The 27507-nt window shown below is 37.4% G+C and overlaps 1 protein-coding gene across 8 annotated transcripts in view; it reads left to right on the top strand.

Annotated features, from left to right (window-relative positions):
• The window catches only part of APAF1 (apoptotic peptidase activating factor 1), a 111655-nt gene that overhangs the window by 960 nt on the left and 83188 nt on the right, over positions 1 to 27507 (top strand). For all 8 annotated transcript variants that reach the window (XM_070454126.1, XM_070454125.1, XM_070454121.1 and 5 more), the window contains exons 2-12: positions 1938 to 2116; positions 2308 to 2497; positions 3149 to 3346; positions 12529 to 12712; positions 14589 to 14701; positions 14794 to 14925; positions 19729 to 19967; positions 20355 to 20522; positions 21707 to 21838; positions 24419 to 24532; positions 24982 to 25166. In XM_070454126.1, the coding sequence (XP_070310227.1) occupies positions 1979 to 2116; positions 2308 to 2497; positions 3149 to 3346; positions 12529 to 12712; positions 14589 to 14701; positions 14794 to 14925; positions 19729 to 19967; positions 20355 to 20522; positions 21707 to 21838; positions 24419 to 24532; positions 24982 to 25166 (1793 nt within the window). In that variant the 5' untranslated portion in view covers positions 1938 to 1978. The remainder of the gene's footprint in view (positions 1 to 1937; positions 2117 to 2307; positions 2498 to 3148; positions 3347 to 12528; positions 12713 to 14588; positions 14702 to 14793; positions 14926 to 19728; positions 19968 to 20354; positions 20523 to 21706; positions 21839 to 24418; positions 24533 to 24981; positions 25167 to 27507) is intronic.

Below are 27507 nucleotides of genomic sequence, written 5' to 3'. Positions count from 1 at the left end.
CAAGTGTTCAGAGTGTTTTTTGCCTTAGCTATTGGACCTAACCTAAAAAAGTTTATTTCTGTTTTTGTCAAACCAAAATTTTGTTACTGTAAAATTAAGGGACATTTTATGTTTGAGATCATAAAAACTTTATTAACACTTAAAAATTATCGTAGCCCTGGTCCTAACCATAACTTTTTCTTGTATCAAGCAGTTTCATGCCAGTACTGGGCATTTTGTGAACCTTGACAATAATGGGGAAATGCTTCACTTACCTTTGTATGCAGCTGACACATACGGTCGTACTTTGTAGTCAGTATTGAGGCTTATCATTATTACTCCTCTTCCGTGTGCTCAAAATTACTTATGCTTATCTCTTTGCACTCAGTGCATCACGTTATAGTTATCTGTATTTTCCTCTTCTGTCAGATAGTGAATTCCTTCATAGGTATGATTTAATTTCTGTAGATTCCGGGCCCTACATAGGAGGGACTCAAATATTTATTGAGTACATACATTAATAAGCACGTTGAGACACTCACTGTAATACATTAGTAGATTCTGTTTAATGCAAACATTCTGATCTGGGGTATATACTCATTGAAAAATTTGCATCATATTTGAAATAAAGTTGATAGGAACTTCGAGTATTATATTATGAAGAAGATTCTTCTGCTTTTATGTCCTCCTAATCTAAGAAATGACATCAGTGGATATTTTCTGTTGCTTTGTCATACTTAGCAGCTCAGCTGAAACTTGTGGAGTAAGTCCGGGAGAAATGTGTGAAGACATACCAGCTGACGCCCATCTTGAGTGAGAACTAATACTCAATAGAATGCACTATTTAGTTTTATGATGGCAAAGAAATCAAGCAGTTTGTAATTATTAGGACTTCAATATGATCATTGTTTATAAAGTCTTAAAGTTTTATAATTGTACAAATGATAATGAGTATTGAAAAAAATTAAGATAGTATAGAAAAGAACAGAAAAGAAAGGGGAAAAAATCCCAAATCTTGATTCTTGAAAGTAACCCAAACATTATGTTGAACAGACTTCTAAACATCTCCGTATGTATTTAGATGAGACCAACACATATTTTGTGCTACACATGGGGTCATATTTAAAACTTTCTCAGTTATGTGTCATGAACACCTTTCCATGTCCGTACATGGAGGTGTGTCTTATTTTAAATGGCTGTGTAATAGTCCATTATATATACAGACTCTAATTTTTTAAATCCATACTCAGAATGATGGGCATTTAGGTTGTTTTAATCTTACCTAAACATTCTTTTAACTCTTTTTGTGGATATTTTTTGCATGCATATATGACTGTCTCTTTGAGGTCGATTCCTAGAAGTGGGATTTCTGGTTTAAAGAGAATGCTTACTTTAAATACATCGTACATTGCCTTCCAGAAAAGTTGCATCCACTTTGTACTCCCCTCAGGTACTTTTTTTAAAAACTTTTTATTTTGTATTGGAGTGTAGCTAATAAACCAACCCATTCTGGTATTCTCACCTGGAGAATTCTATGGACAGAGGAGCCTGGCGGACTGCACACCCGCACACACACGTAATTAACAATGTTGAGATAGTTTCAGGTGGACAGCTAAGAGGCTCAGCCATACATACACCTGTATCCATTCACCCTGAAACTCTTCCCATCCAGGCTGCCACATAACATTGAGCAGAGTTCCCTGCGCTATACAATAGGTCCTTGTTGGTTATCCATTTTAAGTATAGCACTGTGTACATGTCTATCCCAAATTCCCTATCTCTCCTCAGGTATCTTAAAAGAATACTAATTTCCTCACATTTTTGAAAGCATTGGATTTTGTTTATTTTAAAAAATTTGCAAAAATAAAATCCTTTCTTTATATTTTTCAATACCAGTGAGGTTGTACATCTTTTCATATCTTTATTGGCCTGACAAGAATTTGATGTTTTGCCTGTAGCTCATGGTTGACAGCTCAGAGAAAGAAAAACCTGAGGGAAGATGGATGCAAAAGCTCGAAATTGTTTGCTTCAACATAGAGAAGTCTTGGAAAGGGACATCAAAACATCCTACATCATGGATCACATGATTAGTAATGGAGTTTTAACAGTGTCAGAGGAGGAAAAAGTGAAAAATGAGGTAAAGTCCTCTGAGGCAGCCTGTGCTTTCTTTTTGATTTTTAAAAAATTCAGTCTGTACTTTCTTAAAAATTCTTAGAATTTATTTCAAAATTTATACTGGTGTCCACTAATTTATGTTGCAATTATATTCTTTTTTTTTTTGCAAATATATTCTTTATAGTATACTGAATTGCTTTTTTTTTTTTTTAGCCCACCCAACGGCAACGAGCAGCTATGCTAATTAAAATGATACTTAAAAAAGATAATTATTCTTATATATCATTCTACAATGCTCTACTCCATGAAGGTTACAAAGATCTTGCTGCCCTTCTGCACGGTGGCATTCCTGTCGTCTCTTCTTCTGATGGCAAAGATTCAGTTAGTGGAATAACTTCATATGGTTTGTACCCATGATGCCTTCTATCATAATGACTACGTGGCTGAAGTTTTGTTTCATTGTATATGGTGTCTGCTGGAGAGACTTAACAGTTCAGTGAAACATGCATGTGAAAAAATTACAGTCTTGTTTTCCAATTCAGATATTTTCATTTGTGTCCATATTACTTTCTCATTTCCTTACCCAGTGAACTATCTACTGCTGAGATAATAATATACATACCTTAATTTTTAGAGATAATAAGATCATTTATAAGCCTTTAAATTTTTCTCCAGTTTTGTGTTTACCAAATTCAAGCATAGGAAAGAGCAGATGTTTAGAAATCTATGCCCTTGAAAGCAATTCCATATTCCTTCCTTTACACGCTCTTAATCTTTAGTATGAGAAAAAGATTGGAGAGTTAGGGAGAGGATGAGTCGGGGCAGATATAAATGGAGATTTTCATTGCTTTGTAGTCATCTTGAAAGGTGTATCTTTACTTTTGTTCTGGGTGTTCTGAGAAATCAGAAAGTTAAAGTTAATACACTAGACATGTTTTCTTCTCTTGGAAATTCTGGTGGAGATCTCAGCCTGTTCTCTTTGGTTTTTATAGAATTACTTGAGTAACCATTTCAAAGTTCTCTTCATTCATACTTGTTTTGTTTTGGATTTCAGTAAGGACAGTCCTGTGTGAAGGTGGAGTACCACAGAGGCCCGTTGTTTTTGTTACTAGGAAGAAGCTAGTGAATGCAGTTCAGCAGAAGCTCTCTAAGCTGAATGGTGAACCGGGATGGGTCACCATATATGGAATGGCAGGTTGTGGGAAATCTGTATTAGCTGCAGAAGCTGTTCGAGATCATTCTTTCCTAGAAGGTAAGTTTTGATTACCATTGCTGGCTAAGAAGATATTGTTTAGGCATTGCATTAGCTTCATATTGCTGATATAACAAATTACCAAAGCTTTTGGTGGCTTAAAACAACACAAATATTACTGTGTAGTTCTGGAGGTTAGAAGATCAAAATAGCTCTTACGAGGTAAAATCAAAGTGTCAGCAATGCTTAGCTACTTTTTGAGGCTCAGGGAGAATCCTTTCCCTTCCATTTCCCACCTTCTAGAGGTGCTCTGCATTCCTTGACTCAGTCTTTTTTCTTATTTTCAAAGCTGGCAGTGCATAACATCTTCAGATCTTTCCTCTGATCCTTGCTTCTGTCATCACATCTGCTCTGACCTTGCTTCCCTCCTAAAAGGGCCCTTGTGATTATATTGGGCCAAATGGATAATCCAGGATAATGTCATCTCAAAATCCTTAATTTAATTGCAGTTGCAAAGTCTCTCTTTGCTAGTATAAGGGGCCATATATACGAATTCTGTGGAATAGGATGTGGACATCATGGGGAGGGGAGGGGCAGTTTTCTACCTACCACAGGTGATTAAATTTGAATTTAATTTTCTACCTTGCCTGTCACAGTGAGGCTTGACTACCCAAGCCAATAAGTTTGTGTGTTATCAGTTGGCACTCATTATCCCGGGAATGAAACTAGTTCCCTTGTATCTTAATTCCAATTTTTTAAATTTATTTGGCTGTGTAGGGTCTTAGTTGTGTCATGTAGTATGTTTCGTTGTGGTGCTCAGACTCAGTAGTTGTGGTTCACGGGCTTAGTTCCTCCTTGGCATGTGGGATCTTAGTTCCTTGACCAGAGATCAAACCCGAGTCCTCTGCCTAGCAAGGTGAGTTCTGAACCACTGGACCACCAGGAAAGTCCTTCCCCTTGACTGCCCCCCCAATCTTAATAATTGAGGGAATTACATGATTGAAAAAGTATCTTGAGAGGTCGCCCAGCTTATATCCCTGCCTTTCAACAGTACTGTACTAACAGAGCTTCCTGGCTGTCGAGTGTTCTGGCAAAGTGCTGTAGAGAAGATTATTGGAAACGCAGTTTCATTAATGGCTTCCCAGGGATGATTATTTCTTGTATTTGGCATCCTGAATCATTAATATGAATTCCATTTCTCCAGTTAATTCTATCATTTATTTACCTTTAAAAATAAAAATCTTTAGTAACTTATCTATCTTACGTGTTAACTCCAAGAAGAAAAACTTGAAAGTTGACTGTAGCAACCAATGAGTTTTTGTAGGCAGGCTTTATAGATTCATTAGACACCTGGCAACTGATTTTCCTTGCTTCAAATATTCATGTAGTCAGTAAGTGTTTGAGAATCTGTTATGGATTTGTCACTGTTTTGGGCAAAATCCAGAAAGCAAGCACAGCTTGTGCATCTAAGAAATTTACTTACAGTCTGGTAGGAGAGGAAGACAGGTTAACTATGATATATGTGATAAACTGAACATTAGAAACAAGTATAAGGTACATACAAAGTTAGAATAAAGGAAGGAAGCTTTCCATCAGGGGAAGAGATTGAGCAGGCCAGGCTTCCTGAATGAGATGATATTTTAGCTGGAGTTTGAAGAATAGAAAGAAGTTTGGCAGGTAAACTCAGCAAGGATGGGAGAGTAGAGAAGGTGGGAAGGGAGTTGGGTAGTTACCAGAATGAGGAAGGTCAAACTGTGCAGCAGAGACTTTAGGACATTTGGCAGGTGCACTGCTGACCCGAACGAGTCCCGTAGGTTCTAAGGCTATTCCCTAGCAGGAACTTTACATAGCATCCTCAGTCTTCGGTTGCCTCCATCCATTAGTGGGTTTGGGGGAAATAAAAAGATAGTTCCTGACTTCTAGTGGTTAATATTTTGTTGTTGTTTACAATATATAATCACCAGTTAAAATAGTTTGTGAGGAGGACTTCCCTGGTGGCCCAGTAGTTAAGAAACCATCTGCCAATGCAGGTGACACAAGTTTGATGCCTGGTGCAAGAAGATTCCTCATGCCGAGGAGTAACTAAGCCTGTGTGCCTTGGAACCTGTCGTCTGCAAAAAGAGAAGCCTGCGCACCACACCTAGAGAGTAGCTCTGCTTACTGCAACTAGAGAAAGCCCGAGAGAAGACCAGGGCAGCAAAAAAAAACAGTTTATGATGAGAGGACACAATGAGTGGAATAAATAGTAAGCACCTGAGAGTTTTATTTTTTTTTTTCCATTTATTTTTATTAGCCCCTGAGAGTTTTAGAAAGTTGGAGGCTGGGGCACAGCTTTTGTACACACCTGGTTTTAATTTATACGTCACAGCCTTCGTTGATGATATTGATCATACTCTTGTCAGAAATATGCCTGATTCCTAAACCCTGGTTTTTCTCTCTCGTTTTTATAGAGAAGTTTTAGGTGACTCAGTGCTATGCAAATCTCAAGGCCAAGAATGTATTTATTCACTTTTTTTTAACCTCTTCCGTAAAGTTGATTACCAAGGATATTTCAGGATAAAATTGGTTTAAATTTCTTTTAGTGTGAAGTAATGGTTTTTGTTTCAATATAATCATAAATTTCCTTTAAAATATGGATAATATACCAATTTTTAGGGTTAAAACTGCTTTTTAGTGCTATTTAAATCACTTGATAATATTGGGGTGAATTTTCAATTTTAGGGGTTAAAATTGACTGACAACCTATGGAATTTAATTACCCAGGAATCATATTATATAAAATGTAGTCTTGGAATAGATTTTAACCACTTTGTTTTGAGAAAAGATCAGGGATATTGGCAGTTTTCTAGTGTATGATGAGCTCAATTCAGATCTCAAGTACAGAGGGATGATTAAACCATATTCTCTAATTTACAGCTTATTTTCATATTAAGTCTGTCTGAGTTTCTTACTGTGTTCATTTCCTTTAAAAAAAAAATCCCATTCTCATTTCCCTTTCCCTCCTCTAAAGGAAAACACACTCCTCCTATGTGTCTTCTCTATGCAACTACAACACTGCTTCATTTCTGACACTAAATATGTGAGTTTTCCACATATCCAGCAGTTCTTCAATGCCAACTGAGAGTCCTATAATTTAACTCATCTGATGCTACCTACCTGTAGATAGCATCAGATCACACCAGCCTGCCCCCACCCCAACCCTTTCAGATGACAGTTGCCAGTCCAGGTTGTTACCTGTGCTTCTAACAACTATACTTACTAGATTATTGGTTTATTAGACAAGCATGAGGGGCTTCCCAGGTGGCGCTGGTGGTAAAGAACCCTCCTGCCAATGCAGGAGATGTAAGAGATGCGGGTTTGATCCCTGGGTTGGGAAGATACCCTGGAGGAGGTCATGGCAACCCCCTTCAGTGTTCTTGCCTGGAGAATCCCATGTACAGGGGAGCCTGGTGGACTACAGTCCATATGGTTGCAAAGAGTCAGATGTGACTGATGCGACTTAGCACACACGCATGCATACAAGCATAAAACTCTGGAACAGCCTGACGGAAGAGATGTGTCAGGCATGATATGTGGGAAAGGATGTGGGGTCCCTGTGCCCCATGTGGATGCATCACTCTCTGTGTACTCCCCGTGTTCACCAGCCCACATGCCCTGAATTTCACCCTTTTGGTTTTTTACGGAGTTTCCAGTTACATAGGTGTAGTTGATTAAATCATTTGCGATTGAATGCAATCTCTAGCCACTCCCTTCTCCCCAGAGGTCTGGAGGGTGGGGCTGAAAGTTCCAATACTAATCAAGTGGTTGATTCCCCTGGCAAGTTTCCCCTAAGTCCCTAGGTATTTAGGGACTTCCCAGAAATTACTTAATTAACATAAACTCAGGTGTAGTTGAAAGGGGCTTATTACATGAACATAAGACACCATTTCACTTTTATACTCTGGAGCAGTTTCAAGAATTGGAAACAAAACTGTTAAAAGATGCACCTAAGGCTCTCACATGGGAAGTTACAGGGATTTAGAACTATGTGCTAGGAATAGTGGCAAAGGTCAAGTATATATATTTAATCACAGAATCTCACCTCCCCATAGGTGATCATTTTAATGTATTGAATATATGTGTGCACTAAGTCACTTTAGTCTTTTCTGACTCTTTTCGACCCTCTGGACTGTAATCGTCAGGCTTCTCTGTCCATGGGATTCTCCAGGCAAGAAAACTAGTGGGTTACCGTGTCCTCCTCCAGGGGATCTTCCTGACCCAGGGATTGAACCCACATCTCTTATGCCTCCTGCATTGGCAGGCAGGTTCTTTACCACTAGCACCACCTGAGAAGCCTACTTAATCTATATTCTTTGTAAATATACAGGGTATATAAATACCAGATTTGATTGCCCTCCTATCTGTGCATTCCTATCAGTAACGTGTGGTGACTCCTATGTCCTCACTTCCTACTAATATTAGATTATCTTCCATCTTTGAGATTATTGACAGGCTAGCAGATGTGAAATCATACCTTAGTTTACATTTCTGTGATAACTTGAGCTTGACCATTTCTTTATAAGTTTTTTAACTTTTTGAGTTTCCTTGTTGTAAAGTTTATTGATATCATTGTTCTTTCCATCTTGTTGCTTTTAAGGAGTTTCTTGAATGCTATAGATAGTAGGACTTACTGGTTTTAGACTCTGTAAATACTTTCTCCTTATATCATCTGTATTAACTTTGTCCTAGATGTCTTTGATAGAAATCTTTAATTCTGATGTAGTCAGATTAGTCATTTTTTTTGCCTTCTAATTTGTGCTTCCTGAATTTTTTTTTCTTCCTGAATTTTAAATAGTCCTATTATCTAGTATTATTATTATTATCCAGTAATTAGGTATGGATGTGAGAGTTGGGTCATAAAGAAGGCTGAGCACCAAAGAATTGATGTTTTCGAATTGTGGTGCTGGAGAAGTCTCTCGAGAGTTCCTTGGACAGCAAGGAGATCAAACCAGTCAATCGTAAAGGAAATCAACCCTGAATATTCATTGGATGTTCTGATGCCAAAGCTCCAATACTTTGGCCGACAGACTTGAAGAGCTGACTTGTTGGAAGAGACCCTGACTCTGGGAAAGATTGAGGGCAGGAGGAGGAGGGGGTATCAGAAGTTGAGACGGTTAGATGGTATCACCAACTCAGTGGACATGAGTTTGAACAGACTCCAGGTGACAGGGGAGGACAGGGAAGCCTGACATGGGGTCCATGGGGTCGCAAAGAGTCAGACACAACTTAGCGACTGACAGTAAGAGTCCTTTTATAGTCTTCCATTCGTATTTGGCCTTTTAATCTGAAGTCTGCTTTTGCATATCCACTAGTTCAAGAGTAGATACCTCCCTCAAGATGGAGGTGGACACGACTGAAAGACAACAACAAAGATTAGTTTTAATCTCTGGAGTTTATGTGTATTCTAAAATATAGGAATATTAGATTTTGCCATTGTTATAAAACCTTAGTTTTTCTTTTGAAAGTACAGGTAACTGTATGGGTTACAAACTGCATTAAAACTGGTTTCTGTAGAAACTGTGTTACCTTAGGGTGGTGTTTGGTCTAAATTGATGAACACTATTAAGTTCTTAACTGTTTCTGTCTGTATATTTTTAAGAACCCAGTTTCCTTTTGAAAGTTCAACCATTTAATTTGACAAATTAAAAATTAAAAGAGTTTGGTGAATTTTTCAACCATTTACACGATTGTATTTCAGTGCTGAGTTTCTAAGGATGTGGAAGTTTTCTCTAGAGGCTGTCTACCTGTTTCCTTCCTTCCTTCCCAGGACTTCTTGATACTGTTAGATTATTAATTGCTACCTCAATAAACCTCTTGTAAGAGGAGGATGGGTTAATTTTCTCTGAATAAAGGCATTTTTTTTTTCTTTGCTTAAATTTCTCTGAGTGAATTATAGGTGCAAGCCTCATTCAAGGCTAAATTGCTCCCTCTTGTGCCCACAGTCAAGATGTTTGGATTCTTTCTGAAATGTGAAATTTATGCTCCCAGTGATAGGAGATTTGCAGATCAGTTGGTCTTTTGGTCTGTTGTTTTTTTTTTTTCCCCTGACTACACTGTGAAGCATTCAGGATCCTAGTTACCTGACCAGGGATCAAACCTGTGCCTCCTGCAATGAAAGCGCAGAGTCTTAACCACTGGACAGGCAGGGAATAGTCCTGTTTGTCTTTCTCTCCAAGCAATAGTTTATTATTTTTCTTGCATATGTTAGTAATGCCCTAATTTACTCCTAAGGTTAGGAGAGAGACCTTTGATGTAGATAGTAGGTATTTAAATTTAAATCTGCGGAGTTCACTAGCCAGTTGTGTCTGGCTACTTTCTTTACCTTGTCTTGAACCCTAGGATGAGTTTGAAAAATCTTAAGTAGAAAGCACAAATTAAAGAAAAACCCCTTAGGAGCAGCATGTAGTTTAAAACTGTTTTAAATATTACAGTAGTAGTATTTTCATTTAAAATGAAGTAAAATTTTTCTTCCCTTGTCCTGCTTTCCTTTCTCCTCCATTCTTCACCAGAGGTAGTCATGGTTAACAGCTGAGAGTGTGTTTTCCCAAGCTTTCTCCAGTGCGCTTACACACATGTACATACACAGAAGAGCTGGACACAACTGAGCGACTGAACACTGTCACCAGCACGGAGCACAGCTGTGGCACTGAGCAGAGCCCCAGGGGTTCACTCTCTCATAGCTGTTGACTTTAGCAAGCCCAGAGAGCGTCAGGAAGCTTTCAGCAGGAAAGAGGGAGACTTGTTGGGATTTCCCTGGCAGTCCAGTTGTTAAGAATCCACCTTCCAGTGGGGTTCAAACCCTGGTTGGGAACTAAGATCGCACATGTCTCGGAGCAGCTAAGCCCGTGTGCTGCAGCTACTGAGCCCTCAGATCTCGGGCTCGTGCTCTGCAGTAAGGGAAGGCGCCCCAAGGAGGAGGCTGCACACCGCAGTCAGAGAGCAGCCCCCAGTGGCCTCAGCTAGAGAAAGCCTGCGTGCAGCGCCGGAGACCCGGCACAGCTGAAATAAAAGACAGGAGAGTGTGGGACTTGTTTACCTTCATCGGAGACATAGGCACTGGTGATCAAACAATGCTTAACAGCCCTGCCATACCTCGGTTACATAGCATTGCTTCTTCTGGTCATGTATCGTCTTTTAGATTCTCATGTAGTTACCACCCAATTCATTGCCAAATTCTGATCTAGGTCCTTTCCTCTCATTCCCAAGCCGTTGCTGTGCCTTCTAGACTTCCTCCTCTGTGGTCAGGAAACTCCTCTATATCATCAACCCTTCTTAGACCTCCTTGTTTTATGTGAAACGGGGCAGTTTTCCTGAGGATACCGGTAGCCTTTTTCAGTGGTGTGGTAACCCTTTTCCCTTTGTATTTCACATATTTCAGCACTAAGAAATGGATGGATGCTTACTTTGCTCTTTGTTGCCTCATCTGGGCCTTTAATACTCCTTTCTCCAGCTAAATTCTTTGTCCTTTGAAGTTCATTTTTCTAATCTTTCCCGGTTATATTATAGCCCTCTGATTGATTGATTGGAGTTCTTAGTTATAAATTTAAGTCCTCCTTCTGCTGGCAATCTTAGTGATTTGATATCTATGTGGATGAGTCATCCAAAACCTTGGCCTTTCAGTTCCTTGACTTATGTATCTACAGTGACCATTTTCTTCACTGCCCTTCAGCTATATAGTTTACTGGTCACAGGTTGGATCCTGGCCTTTGGCATTACCAGAAATGATACCACTTTTGAAATCTTGATTATAAAATTCTATTCCACTCGGCTTACCTCCATCTACTCTGTTTTTCAAGTTCACTACAGTTTTCTGAGTCTTATCCGTTAATAGCGTAATATCCTCTCCATTTGTCCCATCAGCCCCCTCTCAGCCTTGGGCCTGGATTTTTATTGCCTGTTATTCAGTTGCTCCTCAGTACGTACTCTTTAGTTCTCTCCTTATCTTGAATGAAAGCTGATGCCTTCTCTGTGCTCCCTGTTGCTTTATTCAGACGTTATTTCTGTCTTCTTTGCAGAAGATAATCACCTGACTGAGCTTCAGTTTAAATTCATGATCATATCCTGGCAGTATTACTTAGTTTATTTAGTAGATGTGTAATCATTGTGTTGGGCTTCCCTGGTGGCTCCATGGTAAAGAATCCACCTGCCAATGCAGGAAACATGGGTTTGGTCCCTGGGTCGGGAAGATCACCTGGAGGAGCAAATGGCAACCCCCTGCAGTGTTCTTGCTGGGAAATCCCATGGACAGTGGAGCCTGGCGGCCTTTGGCCCATAGGTTTGCACAGAGTTGGACGCAGCGACTTGGCACACGTGGCTTGTATTAACAAAAATGATGATGATGTCAGTTGACAGCAGTAATAATAATGTCTGTTCTTATTATAATGCTTACTAGTTCAAAGCTTAATTATATGAAAGGTGGTCTCAATCTTATCACTAATAATCCTGTCTATTATAACCTTTTACTTTTAACATAGCTAAATCACATATACATTAATTTCTTATAGTAACTGAAGTAGGCAGGGGTAAACAGTCTTATTCTAGTATTGTATATGATATTGAAGTTAGTGATTTGCTAAAGGTATCATAGCTAGTAAGCAGTAGCGCCAGACTTGAGCCTAACTTCTTACTTGAAGTCTCTGTATGAGAACCATAATGAACGAGTTATGTGTTCTCAGGAACCACATCAGTGGTTCTCAGTCAGAGATGATTTTTCCTCTCAGGGGATATGTGACAAATGTGGGAGACATTTTTGGTTGTCATAGCTGGGGAGGGGAAGTGCTGCTGGCTTCCAGTGGATAGAGGCCAGGGAGGCTGCTGAATGTCCTGTAATGCTTAAGACAGTTCCCTCACAAGAAAGAATTATCTGGCCCAAAATGTCCAGAGTGCTTCTGTTGAGAAACTGTTATACAGTAATCATTGAGGACACAGGACAAAGATTTGAAATTTTGTTTGGTAAGATTTTACTAATATGTAGCGGATGAACACCAAACTTCAATTTATTCACATCTTCAACTTTTCTTAGATTTGGGCTCTGAAGCTCAATAATAGTCCTACAAACAACATATATACTCTGAATCAAGAGAAGTTTGGAGATGTGATGAAATCAAAGATTGGAACAAATCTTTACTGCTGCCTATCAGTAAAATCTTTCAAAGGGGACTCTTGTTTAAAGACCTTAAATTTATTTTCCTTTTCCTCACCAGATTGTTTCCCAGGAGGTGTGCATTGGGTGTCAGTTGGGAAACAGGACAAATCCGGGCTTCTGATGAAGCTGCAGAACCTTTGTGCACGGTTGGATCAGGATGAGAGCTTCTCCCAGAGGCTTCCACTTAATATTGAAGAGGCTAAAGACCGTCTCCGCATTCTGATGCTGCGCAAACATCCAAGGTACAGATGGTCGTATTCAGTTGATGTGTGGAGTCCCAGTGAGACTTAACTACTGACATCTGGAGAACATCATAACCTTTTCTTGCTCTTGGGTAGAAGATTGAAAAAGAACCATTGTTTTTCTGTTCTTTCTCTTGTATTAAAAAAAAAAAGTGGTTGCCACTGTTGTTTGCATGATACATGCTGTGTTCTCTCTTGAATACCATTGTAGGCTCTTAAGAAATACTTCCTAAGTAGGTGGTTTTTATTAGAAAAATGCAAACGTTTTACCTTGAAACCATTATTTCTAATAGATTAACATAGAATGAAGGACAGAATAAATGTAGCCAACTTGTGAAAGATGGAGTCAGGAAAGATTTTTGTTTAATGGGATCCTTCTGCTGTGTTATTTCAGTTTTTGGGTATGCATGTAACTCTTCTACTTCCCTATACTTTAATAGTTTCTTTTATTTCAATAATTTATTAAGTAAATACCATTATAATTATGTTCCAGGAAGTATTACTAGCTATTTCATAATTTTCATTAACCAGAGGGAGACAGAAGTTTAGTTGTTGCCTTTGGTTTCTGTGATCTAGCAGCCCTTCTTTCATTTGTTCATTTAACCAACATTGAGTGTTGTGCCAGGTTCTGGGTCAAGTGCTACAAGTGCAAAGATGAGTAAAGCATTCCTTGTGAGTGTAACATTAAAATGGGTGAGAACTAGGTAACGGCTCTGAATTTTTTTATTGCCCTGATGCACCTAATGATGCTGTGTGCTTTCATGTGTAACAGTGGCTGGACTATGGCAGTGATTCCCAAACTGGTAAGAGGATTCATATCAGGATGTTGGGGGAGAGGAATGATTTTTGGAAAAAACCTCCTAGTGATTATGATCATATTCACTACAGAGAGCAAATCTCCCTTTTCTCTGGTTTCTTTACTAGATAACTCTATTATCTCGCCTTTGCCTTGATAGTCACTAGTATCTGTTTTCATGGAGAAATGGGATTGAGACCACTAACCACTTCCTCTTTTCTTGCTCAGTAACTTCTGCTTAGTCCTACTTTCTTTCTCTGCAAAAATAAAAATGATTTCTGTTTAGGAAAATACTGTACCCGCTCCAGATATACCAGACCATGTTATATAAAGGCAGCCATTTTGTTTCTCAGCATCATTTTGGCGTATGCTTTTGTCGTTTTCCAACCTGTGTGTGTTCCTAGAGTCTGTTTTTGTGGTGTACAGAAGCAGAGTGCCAGCCGGATAAAAACGCTGGTGTGTGATTATGTTGTCAGGTTTCAGTTTTGTTTTTCTCTGTTTGTTCTGTTAGTGTTTGGATGGGCCAGTTAGGAATTAGCACAGAGGTTCTTTGTCATTATGCGTAAACAAATTGATTTCTAGTGCACTAGTGTACCAAGTGAAAAATAGTATTTGCTGATGCATTCTGTTAGGTTGGAACATATGAAACTGCTGGTTTTGTAGGTGAAAAATGATCAAATATTGTTATTGTTCTGTGACGCTTTCTAATGCTAACCTAAGCCCAGTTCTTGTTTTGTTTGGATGCTTAAAGTTGAAAAAATCTCCTTGTTTAGATAGTTCTTTTTAGATGCTAGGGGGCTTACTTCTAATATTTACATGGTATTCACAGTTCTCTTTTTGTAAGTCCCTTAACTTTAATATGAAGTGATTTGGGGTAGAAGGAAGGAGAAGTCTCTAAATCTTTTTCTTATTGGTATATTGTATAAGGGATACCAAAGGAGAGAACAAACAATATAGACATCTTTTAAACAAAAATTTTGTGAGTTAAAAAACAAAACACCCTGGCATACTCTTTTTTTTTTGAAAGGAAGTTTAAAATAAATTTCATTAGTGGCTCAATACAGTTTTTTTCTTATTAAGGTCTTTATTGATCTTGGATGATATTTGGGATCCTTGGGTGTTAAAAGCTTTTGACAATCAGTGTCAAATTCTTCTCACAACCAGAGATAAGAGTGTTACAGATTCAGTAATGGGTAAGTAGTATTAATTTTCTTTTTATGATGATTCAGTTACATTTAAATATGTGGCATACCAAATTGCTTACTATGTTTTGGTGATTTTGCAGGTCCTAAATATGTAGTGCCTGTGGAGAGTGGTTTAGGAAAAGAAAAAGGACTTGAAATCTTATCCCTTTTTGTTAATATGAAGAAAACAGATTTGCCAGAACAAGCTCACAGTATTATACAAGAATGTAAAGGTATAGTTATTTATTTTGTGTATGAGGGAGTTATAGAGATACTAATTTACCCTTTTGTGAGTTAAGCTATTGAACATGACAATTTACTTTTTTTTTTTTTTTTACAAAAGTAGGATACAACTTCTATTCAAGTTCTCATAGACTATAAACTGGGAGACACTGGGATATATCCAGGGACATAAAGAAAAGTACAAAATTTCGTGGTCTAAAGATATTGAAATCATACAGAGTCTGTTCTCTTAATGCTGTGGAATTATGTTAGAAATCAATATCAAAAGATATGTGAAAATAACCCACATATCTTGAAGTGCAGTGTGACATTTACCAAGAGAGATCTTTGACTTAGTATTGAAAGTCTCAATAAAGTTAGGAGACTAAAAACACAGAGGGTGATTGCAGAGAAGAAAGTATTTAAATGAGAAATTAATAACCAAATGAGAAATTAATATCAAAGATACTTGAAAAAATCCTATGTATTTGGTAATTAAATGTCTATGTTTAAATGATGGGTGTATCTAAGAAGCCATGTAAGGAAAATTAGAAAATGTTTGTAATACAATAAAAATGAAGAGAATTTACCAGTATTTGTTGCATGCAGCTGAAGCTGTTCAATGCAATTAAATACAGTGTGGAGTCTTGAATAAGCTATGAAAACAAATGATGGACATGTGCATAAAATTTTGTGAAATTTGAACAAAATCTGGATTTTAGTTAATAATACTGTCACATGTTAATTTCCTGTTTTGTTTTTTTCCACAATGGTATTTCTTTATCTTCTCAGAATTGGATTAGACGTTTCAAGCCTCATTTTTTAAAAAATCACTAATATAATACATTTTCTAGACTTGTAGCAGTAATTGTTGTTGTTCAGTTGCTCAGTCGTGCCTGAACTCTTTGCATCCCCAGGGACTGCAGCACTGCCAGGCTTCCCTTTCCATTACCAACTCCCAGGGCTTGCTCAAACTCAGATCCATTGATCTGAGTGATGCCATCCAACCATCTTGTCCTCTGTTGTCCCCTCCTCCTCCCGCCTTCAGGGTCTTTTCTAATGTCAGCTCTTTGCATCAGGTGGCCACAGTATTGGAACTTCAGCATCAGTCCTTCTAGTGAATATTCGGGATTGATCTCCTTTAGGATGGACTGGTTGGATCTTCTTGCAGTACAAGGACTCTCAAGAGTCTTTTCCAACACCACAGTTCAAAAACAATTCTTCAGGGCTCAGCCTTCTTTATGGTTTAACACTGTTGGACCATGCATGACTACTAGAAAAGCCATAGCTTTCACTCTGTGGGCCTTTGTTGGCAAAGTAATGTCTTGTCTTTTTAATATTCTGTCTAGGTTTGTCATAGTTTTTCTTCCACAGAGCAAGTGTCTTAATTTCATGGCTGCAGTGATTTTGGAGCCCAAGAAAAAGTCTCTCACTGTTCCCATTGTTTCCCTATCTGTTTGCCATGAACAGTGGGAATGGATGCCATGATCTTCGTTTTTTGAGTGTTGAGTTTCAAGTCAGCTTTTTCACTATCCTCTTTCACTTTCATCAAGGAGCTCTTTAGTACTTCTTTGCTTTCTGTCATAAGGGTGGTGTCATTTGCATATCTGAAGTTATTGATATTTCTCCTGGCATCTTGATTCCAGCTTGTGCTTCATCAAGCCCAGAATTTTGCATGATGTACTCTGCATACATGTTAAACAAGCAGGGTGACAATATACAGCCTTGATGTACTCCCTTCCCAGTTTTGAACCAGTCTGTTATTCCATGTCTGGTTCTAATTGTTGTTTCTTGACCTGCATACAGGTTTCTCAAGAGGCAGGTAAGGTGGTCTGGTATTCCCATCTCTTTTTAAGAATTTTCCAGTTTGTTGTGATACCCACAGTTAAGGCTTTAGCGTAGTCAATAAAGCAGAAGTTGATATTTAGCAGTAATACTAGATGCCAAAATACATGAAACTACAGCAAAGTTTTGAGTGAATATGAACTAGAAATCTAGCATTCTATTCATACTAAGTCAAACAGGTGGAATCAAAATGTCACAAATTTTTGAGCTAGGCAAAAATTCATAATTTTTATAAAATATATATTAATGCATACTACTTATGTATACAAAAGCTTTTCTACTATACTTGATAAAGGCTTGAGAAGACTACAAGAAAAAAGATGAGGAAATTGGAAAACATAAACTAAGTGAAGTGGAGCACCAAATATGAAATAGAAAAAATGAAAAACTAGATAAAAGTAAGAGGTCATCACATAGTCCAGTTGTTTTTAAATATGGCTTCTCATTAGAAATACATCTGGAGCTTTGGAGAAAAACAATACCTGGGCATTTGTATTTTTCAGAAAATTCCTACATAATTCTGATATGCATCTGAATTTTAAAAGTGATTACAGGTTTTTCTATTAAATGGTAGTTTTAGTGATAATAGAATTCTGTTATTTTCTGTTGACTAATCATGATACAGTGGTATTAAGTGAATAATAGTTACATAATTGCAACAGTAAAAGATGTTTATCAGTTTTCACAGTCAATAGCCAGATGAAAAATAACAGATAATTGCAATTTCGAGCCATAGTGGAAACACGATTAACCTAACAGCATAAAGTAATCACATAAAATTTGGGGGGTTATGTAGAGTGACGCGGTAAGTGCAAGTGCATACATGCTCAGATTTTCATCTGCCCAGCCAGTCTATGTCTTTTGGTTGGTGCATTTAATCCATTTACATTTAAAGTAATTATCAGTATATATGATCCTATTACCATTTTCTTAATTGTTTTGGCTTTATTTTGTGTAGATCTTCTCCTTCTCTTGTGTTTCCTGCCTAGAAAAGTTCCTTTAGCTTTTGTTGTAAGGCTGGTTTGGTAGTGCTGAATTCTCTTAACTTTTGCTTGTCAGGAAAGCTTTTGATTTCTCCATCAAATCTGAACAAGAGTCTTGCTGGGTATAGTATTCTTGATTATAGGTTTTTCCCTTTCATCACTTTAAATATGTTGTGCTATTCCCTTCTGACTTGTAGTTTCTGTTGAGAAATCAGCTGATAACCTGATGGGAGTTCCCTTGTATGTTATTTGTTGTTTTTCCCTTGTTACTTTTAATGCTTTATTTCTTTAAATGCTTTTAATGCTTTATTTCTTTAATTTATTATCTTTAATTTTCGTCAATTTGATTACTGTGTGTCTCAGTGTGTTCCTTCTTGGGTTCATCCTGCCTGGAACACTCTGTTTTTCCTGGACTTGGTTGACTATTTCCTTGCCCATGTTAGGGAAGTTTTCAGCTATTATGTCTTCAAATATTTTCTTGGGTCCTTTCTCTCTCCCTCTTATCCTGGGACCCTTATAATGCTAACATTGGTGTGTTTAATGTTGTCCCAGAGGTCTCTTAGGTTCTCTTCATTTTTTTTTCATTCTTTTTTCTATATTCTGTTCTGTAGCAGTGATTTCCACCATTCTGTCCTCCAAGAAATTTTTCCATCCTTATGCCTTAGTTATTCTGCTGTTGATTCCTTCTAGTGTATTGTTCATGTCTGTTCTTTAGTTCTTCTGGATCTTTGATAAACATTTCTTGTGTTTTCTCCATTCTGTTTCTGAGATCCTGGATCATCTTCATTATCATTATTCTGAATTATTTTTCTGGAAAGTTACCTATCTCCACTTCATTTCGTTGTTTTCCTGGGGTTTTATCTTGTCTCTTCTTCTGGCACATAACTTTTTGCTTTTTCATTCTGATGAACTTTCTATAATGTAGTTTTTGTTTTGGAGGCTGTGGGATTGTGTTTCTTCTTGCTTATTCTGTCTGCCCTCGAACATGACAATTTATAACACATCACATTCAGAAACTTTACTAGAATATTTAGTATTTTAAGTTCTTCTCTGTTGCCATAAATAGATAGTGATATTTTGTTATTCATTCATTAATTAAAATAATAGTTAATGAAGACACGTATGTTATGCATGGGGTAAGATGAAGACATGGCCTCTGCTATCAAAGAATAAAAAATATAGTGAGTCAAGCTTTAATTTTTTTTGGTTGGGATTTTATTTCTTTTATTTTTACTTTTCTGGCCATGCCTTGTGCGGAGAAGGCAATGGCACCCCACTCCAGTACTCTTGCCTGGAAAATCCCTTGGATGGAGGAGCCTGGTGGGCTGCAGTCCATGGGGTCGCGAAGAGTCGGACATGACTGAGTGAATTCACTTTCACTTTTCTCTCTCATGCATTGGAGAAGGAAATGGCAACCCTCTCCAGTGTTCTTGCCTAGAGAATCCCAGGGATGGGGTTGCACAGAATCGGACACGACTGAAGCGACTTAGCAGCAGCAGCAGCATGTCTTGTGACTTGTGGGATCTTATTTCCCTGAATTATTTTGCAGGGACAGAGCCCATGCCCTTGGCAGTCAGCATGGAGTCCTAACCATCAGACCATCAGGGAATTCCCATAATTTTCAGTCTTATCCATTTAATGGCAAATCTTAAGCATTTTTCTGTCATTAAAATCTTTTGAAAAAAATCTACCAGTGGCACAATATTGTGATATACTCTAATTTATTCAGTCATTTCCCTGTTATTATTTAAAATTTTTTACTATTTTGAGCAATGCTGTAATTAACATCCTTAAATGAAATAGTTCTTATTTTTAGTGACTTAGAATAAATACTTGAAGTGAATCCAAGAGTTATGTATTTTGAGGCTTTGGATGGCATGCAGCAAAAATTCTTTCTTGGAGGACAGATTGATTCTTAACTTGGTGGTAATTTGGAAATGATACAGTATTAACACAGTGTTTTTTTTATTTTTTTTTATTTTTTAGGTTCCCCTCTTGTAGTGTCTTTAATTGGTGCACTTTTACGAGATTTTCCCAACCGCTGGGAGTACTACCTCAGGCAACTTCAGAATAAGCAATTTAAGAGGATAAGAAAATCTTCATCTTATGATTATGAGGCTCTAGATGAAGCCATGTCTATAAGTGTTGAAATGCTCAGAGAAGACATCAAAGATTATTACACAGATCTTTCCATCTTTCAGAAAGATGTTAAGGTGCCTACAAAGGTAATAGATGGATCAACAATCTTTGTCATCCCCTTATTTGTGGCATGTAAGCTTTGGCTTAGTACAGAGGATATTAGCAAGATAAAACCTGCATGCCTGAGGAGGTAGGGTAGAGGATGTAGAAATCCCACTACTCTTAGTTTCCTTCAAGGACTTGGTGTTGAACTCAGGTGAGTTACCTGTTTCTCAGTGATTTTCATGAACCTGGAGAAATATTTGACTTCTTCTGAACTTTCTCTTTTTTGTCTTGATGAATATTTGAACTTCTTATCAAATGCAGATATTATTCAGGGCTTTAAATATATGATTTTTTTTGTGTTAATCTCTTAACTGCAATCCTGGTTCAATGTACATTGTGGCACATTAAATGCTTAAAATGATTCCTAGGTGTTATGTATCCTCTGGGACTTGGAAACAGAAGAAGTTGAAGACATATTACAGGAATTTGTTAATAAGTCTCTCTTGTTCTGTGACCGGAATGGAAAATCATTTCTTTATTATTTACATGATCTGCAAGTGGATTTCCTTACTGAAAAGAATCGCAGCCAGCTTCAGGTACTTGCACCTCTGTACATGCCTTTTTTTTAAGTTTTATTTTGAAACGATTTTATACTTACAGAAAAGTCTTATAGAATTTTAGTATAGAAAATAGTATAGTTTCTATGTGTATACCTTTACCTAGCTTCCCTCAATGTTAACGTCTTACATAACTGTAATAGAGTTATCAAGGCCAGAACATTAACATTGACTAAGTACTGGGACTCACTTCCCCTGGAGAAGGGAATGGCAGCCTACTCCAGTGTCCTTGCCTGGGGAATACCACAGACCGAGGAGCCTGGCGGGCTACAGTCATGGGGTTGCACAGAATCGGACATGACTGAGCGACGAACAAGGACAAGAAAAGAACTGTTAGCTGATACTTTATTTGAATTTCCCAGCTTTCCCATTAATGTCCTTTGTGTAGATCAGATTCACTTGTTTCTCATATTACATATTGTCCATTCCTTCGTTTACTCAAATTTAGAACAATGTCTCAGCTTGCTTTCTTCTGTGGTCCCTTTGGAAGAGTACTCACCAGGCATTTTGTACAGTGTTCCCTAGTTTGGGTTTGTCTCATGCTTTCTCTTGACTAGAGCAAGGTTGTGTATTTTTGGCAGTAACACTACAGAGGTGCTGTGTGTCCTTCTCGGGGCATCACACCCAGGGTGTTGATAATGGCTCCCCAGTGATAGCAGCACTGATTACCTGGTTAAAGTTTCTCCACTGTAAAGTTACTGTTTTTTCCTTTTGTAATTAATGTGTATCTTGTGGGGAGATTCTCTGTACCTTTTCTTTAATGTATAATTTTATTTATTTTGGTCTTTGTTTCTTTGCATGGGCTTTCTCTAGAGTTGCAGCAAGTGGGGGCCACTCTTCGTTGCTGTGCACGGGCCTCATTACGGTGGCTTCTCTTGTTGGGGAGTATGGGCTCTAGGTATGCGGCCTTCAGCAGTTGCAGCACATGGGCTTGGTAGTTACAGCTTTCGACTCTGGAGCCGAGGGCTCAGTACTTGTGGCACGTGGGCTTAGTTTCTCAGTGGCATGTGGAGTCTTCACAGGCCAGGGACCTAACCCATGTCCTCCGCATTGGCGGGTGGATTCCCACCCACTGTGCCACCAGGGAAGTCCTGGTGGAGTTTCTGTGATGCCTGGGTTATGAAATTGCTTCTGTCTTCTGAAATGTTTCATTTGGGTTTCAGGATCTACACAAGAAGATGGTCACTCAGTTCCAGAGCCATCACCGGCTGCATTCTCTTTCACCAGATCAGGAGGACTGCATGTATTGGTACAATTTTTTGGCCTATCACATGGCCAGTGCTAATATGCACAAAGTAAGATGACTCATTAAGAAACATTATTTTCTTCGTTCTGACTTTTGTCTTGAGAATTTTCTTTTATTGGTAAAAATAGGGTTATACTGTATGCAAATATTTAGTTTTTGTTAACTGTTTTTACCTACAGGTACCTTAGTAACTGCAGTAAGTGAACCCCCTAAAAATTAACTCTCTTCATACCAGTAACTATCTTTGTGGGTGATATGGATTTGTTTTTAAGTTTTGAGAGGAAATGGAGGCTGGGAAAGTATATTCATTCAGTAAATGTTTATGGAGTGCCTGTTGTGTACTGGTATTGTTTTTCATTATGAACAACATACCACGGGCACAAAGTCCCTGCTCTCATTGAACTTATATGCTGGGGAGATACTGATACAGGACAGATAGATTTCTAGTATGTCAAGGGATAGTAGGTGCTCAGAAGAAGGAAAAAGCCTTCTACATGGAGAAAGGAAGTGATGATTTTGGTGCTGGGATCATTGTGATTTGCTGAGAATTTGATGTGTATCATAAGAGAAAGAGGAGTCAAAGATAACTTCAAGCTTGTGCAGTGGAAAGATTGGAGTTGCGGTGAACTGAGATGGGAATAGCTGTGGGTCAAACAAATATTTTTCCAAGGATGATGGGACGATTAGGAACTCATTTGGAATATATTAAGTCTGCCGTACCTATTAAGATATCTGACTGAAAATATTGAGCATATAGTTGGGTATACCAACCTTAACCTCTGGGGAAGCCTATGTTATAAAGATAAAATTTGGGAATCATCAGCACATAGATGATATTTGAAGTCCTTTCAAAATGTTAACATTTTAGAAAACATATGTACTTTGAATAAGTTTTCTATGCTAAGGTATATCGTCTCTTGATTATGAATATGGTGTATTGTAGCCTACTTTTTTCCACCTAGCAAAATCGTTTGTTTAATAATCAACATTGAAATGATGGTATTCCAATAAATATCTATCTATGCTCTAATTTACTTAACCAAACTTTAGTTGTTCAACATTTAGGTTTTCAGTCCCCCCCCCCCCCTTAAGATGATGTAATGAAATTGTTTGTCTTCATACCTGTATTATTTCCTTTGGAAATGCCCTGAAGTGAAATTACTGGGTCAATGCACCTTTTAAAAACATTTGACATGTATGATAGTGTGATAGGATTCAGTTCCTTTCATTTTTTAACCTTTTTTTCCCTTGATTTTTAAAAATAGTGGCTTGCTTACTTTGGAAAACTGAAGAAAAAACTAAATGAAGATCATAGCCATTGCTAATGCTTTTGTGTGTAGTTTTCTAGGTCATTTTGCTGCTCAGATACACACACCTGTTGTTTAAAACCAGAATGGGATCTTGATAGGAACATAGTCTTATATTTTGTTTTTTTCTAGTTAATTGTATTTTATGGTTATTTTTTTGGTCAGTTTATATAGACTGATATAATTTTCTTTCAAGGTGACATTTTTTATATACTTAAAAATTATTTATTTATTTGGCTGTGCTAGGTCTTAGTTGCAGCATGGGAATGTCTTAGTTGTGGCATGTGGGAGGATCTAGTTCTCCAATCAAGGATGGAAATGGGGCCCTTTGCGTTGGGAAGGCAGAGTCTTAGCCACTGGACCACCAGGAAAGTCCCAATAATTTTTTAAACATAAGTTTTTTAAAGCTGTATACTATTTAATTGTATAGCTACATTATGGTTGGTCAGTTGCTTCAGAGATGGTTAGATTACTTAAGCACACTTGACTGGCTTATTTTCTTAGGACACCTTTGTAAGTGTAATGTTGGGTTGGTGATGTATACAGCTTGAATTTTTTTTTTTTTTAACAGCTTGAATTTTAATGTAGATTGCCAAACTGTCCTCTAGAAGAGTGCTCTGATTTATATCACTGCCAGCAGTGTACAAGAGTGATCATTTCCTCTGATTCTAGCTAATATTCTTACATTCCTTTTAATCTTTTAAAAATCTGATAATAATGAAACATAAATGTTTGTTGTTTCCCTTTGATTATTGGTGAGATTCATGACCATTTGTATTTTTTATTTTGTGAGTTGGCTCTCATCTGTTGCCTTTACCTATTTTTCTGTTGGAGTGTTTGTTTTTTTCTTGTTATAATTTTTAAAAGAAAAGATACTAAGTTCTCATCTACCATACATTTGTAAATAAATTCTTTTCCTGTTTTATTTTTTGTCTTAAATTTTATTTATATTGATAATGTATTAAAGATTTGAGCTTATATGTAGTTAAATGCATCACTGTTTTTCTTTCTGATATTTTGTTTTGGTGTCATGTGTATGAAAATTTCCTTCACCCCAGGGTTACAAAAATAGTAAATATCTGTATCTTCTGGTGGTTTTTGAAGTTTCTGTTTTGTATTTGTCTTAATAGTCCAACTGAAATTTGAGTTAGGCTGTGAGGTTCATTTTCTGTTTCTTTGGAATTATTAATATGTTCGTTCTTGTCCTTAAATTCTAGGTATCTGTTAAGTTTCTCTCAGTAGTGCTAGGGTAATGATGGTGGATTTAAAATGCTTTGTTTTCTCGAACAGAGCTCCTGATCTTACTTTTTTTGTTTTTAAAGGAACTGTGTGCTTTAATGTTTTCCCTGGATTGGATTAAAGCAAAAACGGAACTTGTAGGCCCTGCTCATCTGATTCATGAATTTGTGGAATACAGGCATATATTGGATGAAAAGGTATATATTAATATTAAAAATAAGTCCTTAAAGGACATACATTTAATTCTAGATTTAATATTGGGGATGAGCAAAATAGAAGAGGTGAAGAGCAATAATTTCCTCACTTTAATCTTGATTAGTCTCATTATTTTGTCTACTTTCCTACTGGGAATGTGAATAGGATTGAGATTTGAAAGCTGGGAAATAAAGTGTTCAGTGATTTTTATTTATTTATTTTTTTTTAGGAAAAAGAATGTGTTAGAGCAGTACTTTGATAATGAGACTTTTTTACCCTGTGTTTAAAAGTCTGAAGAGGATCACTGTGTATTTGTTACCTAATGGTTGGCTATTTAATTTTAGCTCATATAGAGAATATTTAAGTCTTTAAAGTGACAAGATCACAGAAACAGAAAAATGTCTGATCTTGGCTCTGGTTATGTTTCTAAGCAATTCGATTTTGTTCATAGGATGGTACAGACTGTGAGAATTTCCAGGAGTTTTTATCTTTAAATGGACATCTTCTTGGACGACAGCCATTTCCTAATATTGTGCAACTGGGCCTCTGTGAACTGGAAACTTCAGAGGTTTATCGGCAAGCTAAGCTGCAGGCCAAGCAGGAGGTCGATAACGGAATGCTTTACCTGGAGTGGGTGTAAGTAGGTTAGGAGAGAAACCAGAGGGAGCAGAGCGCTGACTGTGTCATTATTTCTCAGGTAGCGAATACATTCACTCCAGGAAGATTTAACTACTTTGGAAAGGGCTCAAACTTTTAATAAGCATTCTTACTTATTGAAAAGTTCTAGAAAAGTAACCATATTTTTTTTTTTAACCATATGTTTTCAAAGAGTCCATTGAAATAGATGCTTGCCTATAAGTTGACTTTTGACAAGTCATCCTAAATATTGCTATAAGTGCTTTACTTAAAAATATATTATAGTAGTGAAGAGCATTGTTTTTGAATCTACAGACCTAGGTTTGTGACTCAATTCTCGAACCTAAGAGTTTTGTGATTTTTGAACAAGTTACAGGTTACTTTCCTATGTCATACATCAAGTAGTGATAACAAAGCTTTAAAATAAGTTCTGTTTTTGTGACAGTTTAAATGAGATATTGGATATAAAGTGATGAGTACTTTGCCTGGCATATAGCCCTTATTGGGCTTCCCTGGTAGCTCAACTGGTAAAGAATCCATCTGCAAGTGGGAGACCCAGGGTTGATCGCTGGGTCAGGAAGATCCCCTGGAGAAGGGAATGGGTACCCACACCAGTATTCTTGCTTGGAGAACTCCATGGACAGAGGAGCCTGGCGGGCTCTGGCTCTAGGTTGCCTGGGCTTGACTCCTAGCTCATGCAGTTTTTTAGTTGTGTATTATTAGAAGAGAGTTACTCAGCTTCTCTTGCCTAGTGGTACTGTTTCATAGCATTATTGTGAGGATTAAATGAATGTGTGTGTATATGTAAACATAAATTTGTAGGTTGCTTAGACCAGTACTTAGATCTTAGAAAGTGCTTCATGAATATTAGTAGTTGTTGTTAAGAATAAATAGCATTTACTATTTTGCCTGGTTTATATAGTTGGTATAATATATACAGCTGAATTTGTGTCTTAGTGACTAAAATAGAATTATAATACTTGGTCTCATAATCAGATCGGCATAGATTTAGTTCTTGTTCTCTTTTGAATTGTTGAGTTTGTTATTATTTTTTCTTTTTTTCCCTCATTCCATCACTTGTATTTCAACCCTTTGATGCTTAGTCATTCATAGCTATATCATTGTTTTTTCTTTTTTTCTGGCTCTGTGGCTTGTGAGATCCCAGTTCCCTGACCAAGGGTGGAATCCGTGTCCCCTACAGTGGAAGCATGGAGTCCCAACCACTGGACTGCCAGGGAATGCCCTTTATAGCTGTATTTTTTTATTAATAAATTGATTGATTATTTTTGGTTGTGCTGGGTCTTCGTTGCTGCATGATTTTTCTCTAGTTGCAATGTACGGGCTTCTCATTGTGGTGCTTCTTGTTGCAGAGCACGGGCTCTGGGTGCACAGGCTTCAGTTGTTGTGGCTCTGGGGCTCTAGAGCTTAGACTCAGTAATTGTGTTGCACAGGCTTAGTTGCTCCACAGCATGTGCGAGCAGGGTCAGGTATAGAGCTCATGTCTCCTGTGTTGGCAGGTGGGTTCTTTACTACTGAGCCACTGGGTAAGCCTTAACTGGGTTTGACCAGGTCATGTTCAAAGAAGCTTTATTTTTCAGTACTAGAAAGCTTTTCTGTTCTTTCTGTAGAAAGTTTAGGTTCGTATAAACTTAACTGAGTTTCAGCTTTCAAAGAAATCACTTATTCATAGATTGAGTTGTTCTTTAATACTTTTTGGCTATATGTGCATCATTGTGACTGGCAGTTTCCGATTTTGAGAAATTGAGTAGATAGATAGTGGAAAGTAGTTTCTTAATCTTATTCTCTAAACTTTGCTGGTAACTTACCTGTTTATCCTCTGGATTCTCATCACTCTAGTTTTTGTAGCTTGTTTTTTTAATCACTTCTAGTGAAGTTTAATACTTCCTAGGCAAGATTTAAGTCTGATTTACCTTTGTGTTCCCTTTTTTCCTTTGGTCTGTTTTGTGTGTAACACTTGCTTAGAATAGGTATCGTTACTTAAATTTACATATGAGGAAAAGGAAACTTACTAGCTTACGTTATTTGAGTACGTTTACACATCCAATAAGTAGTAGAACTAGGGTGGCCTTTTATGTTTATCTGACTCCTAACCTTTGACTCTTAAGGTGATACCATTTAACATACTTACTCATAGTGACTGGAGTGTATATGTGTGTGTAATTCAGATACTTCTAATATTTTCCCCATTTTAAGTATGTGCATTACATTCCTTTATTCTTTAGCCCTGTAAAGTAATATAATATATATAGTAGTGGAATAGTATTTAGTAGATTAAGATACAAAGAAAATGACTTTTTTCCCCCTCTATATTGGAATAATT

Source organism: Odocoileus virginianus, chromosome 23, assembly GCF_023699985.2.
Source record: "Odocoileus virginianus isolate 20LAN1187 ecotype Illinois chromosome 23, Ovbor_1.2, whole genome shotgun sequence".
NCBI lineage: Eukaryota > Metazoa > Chordata > Mammalia > Artiodactyla > Cervidae > Odocoileus > Odocoileus virginianus.
The sequence above is the reverse complement of the archived record's forward strand: the minus strand, read 5'-3'. Positions and strand labels throughout refer to the sequence as shown.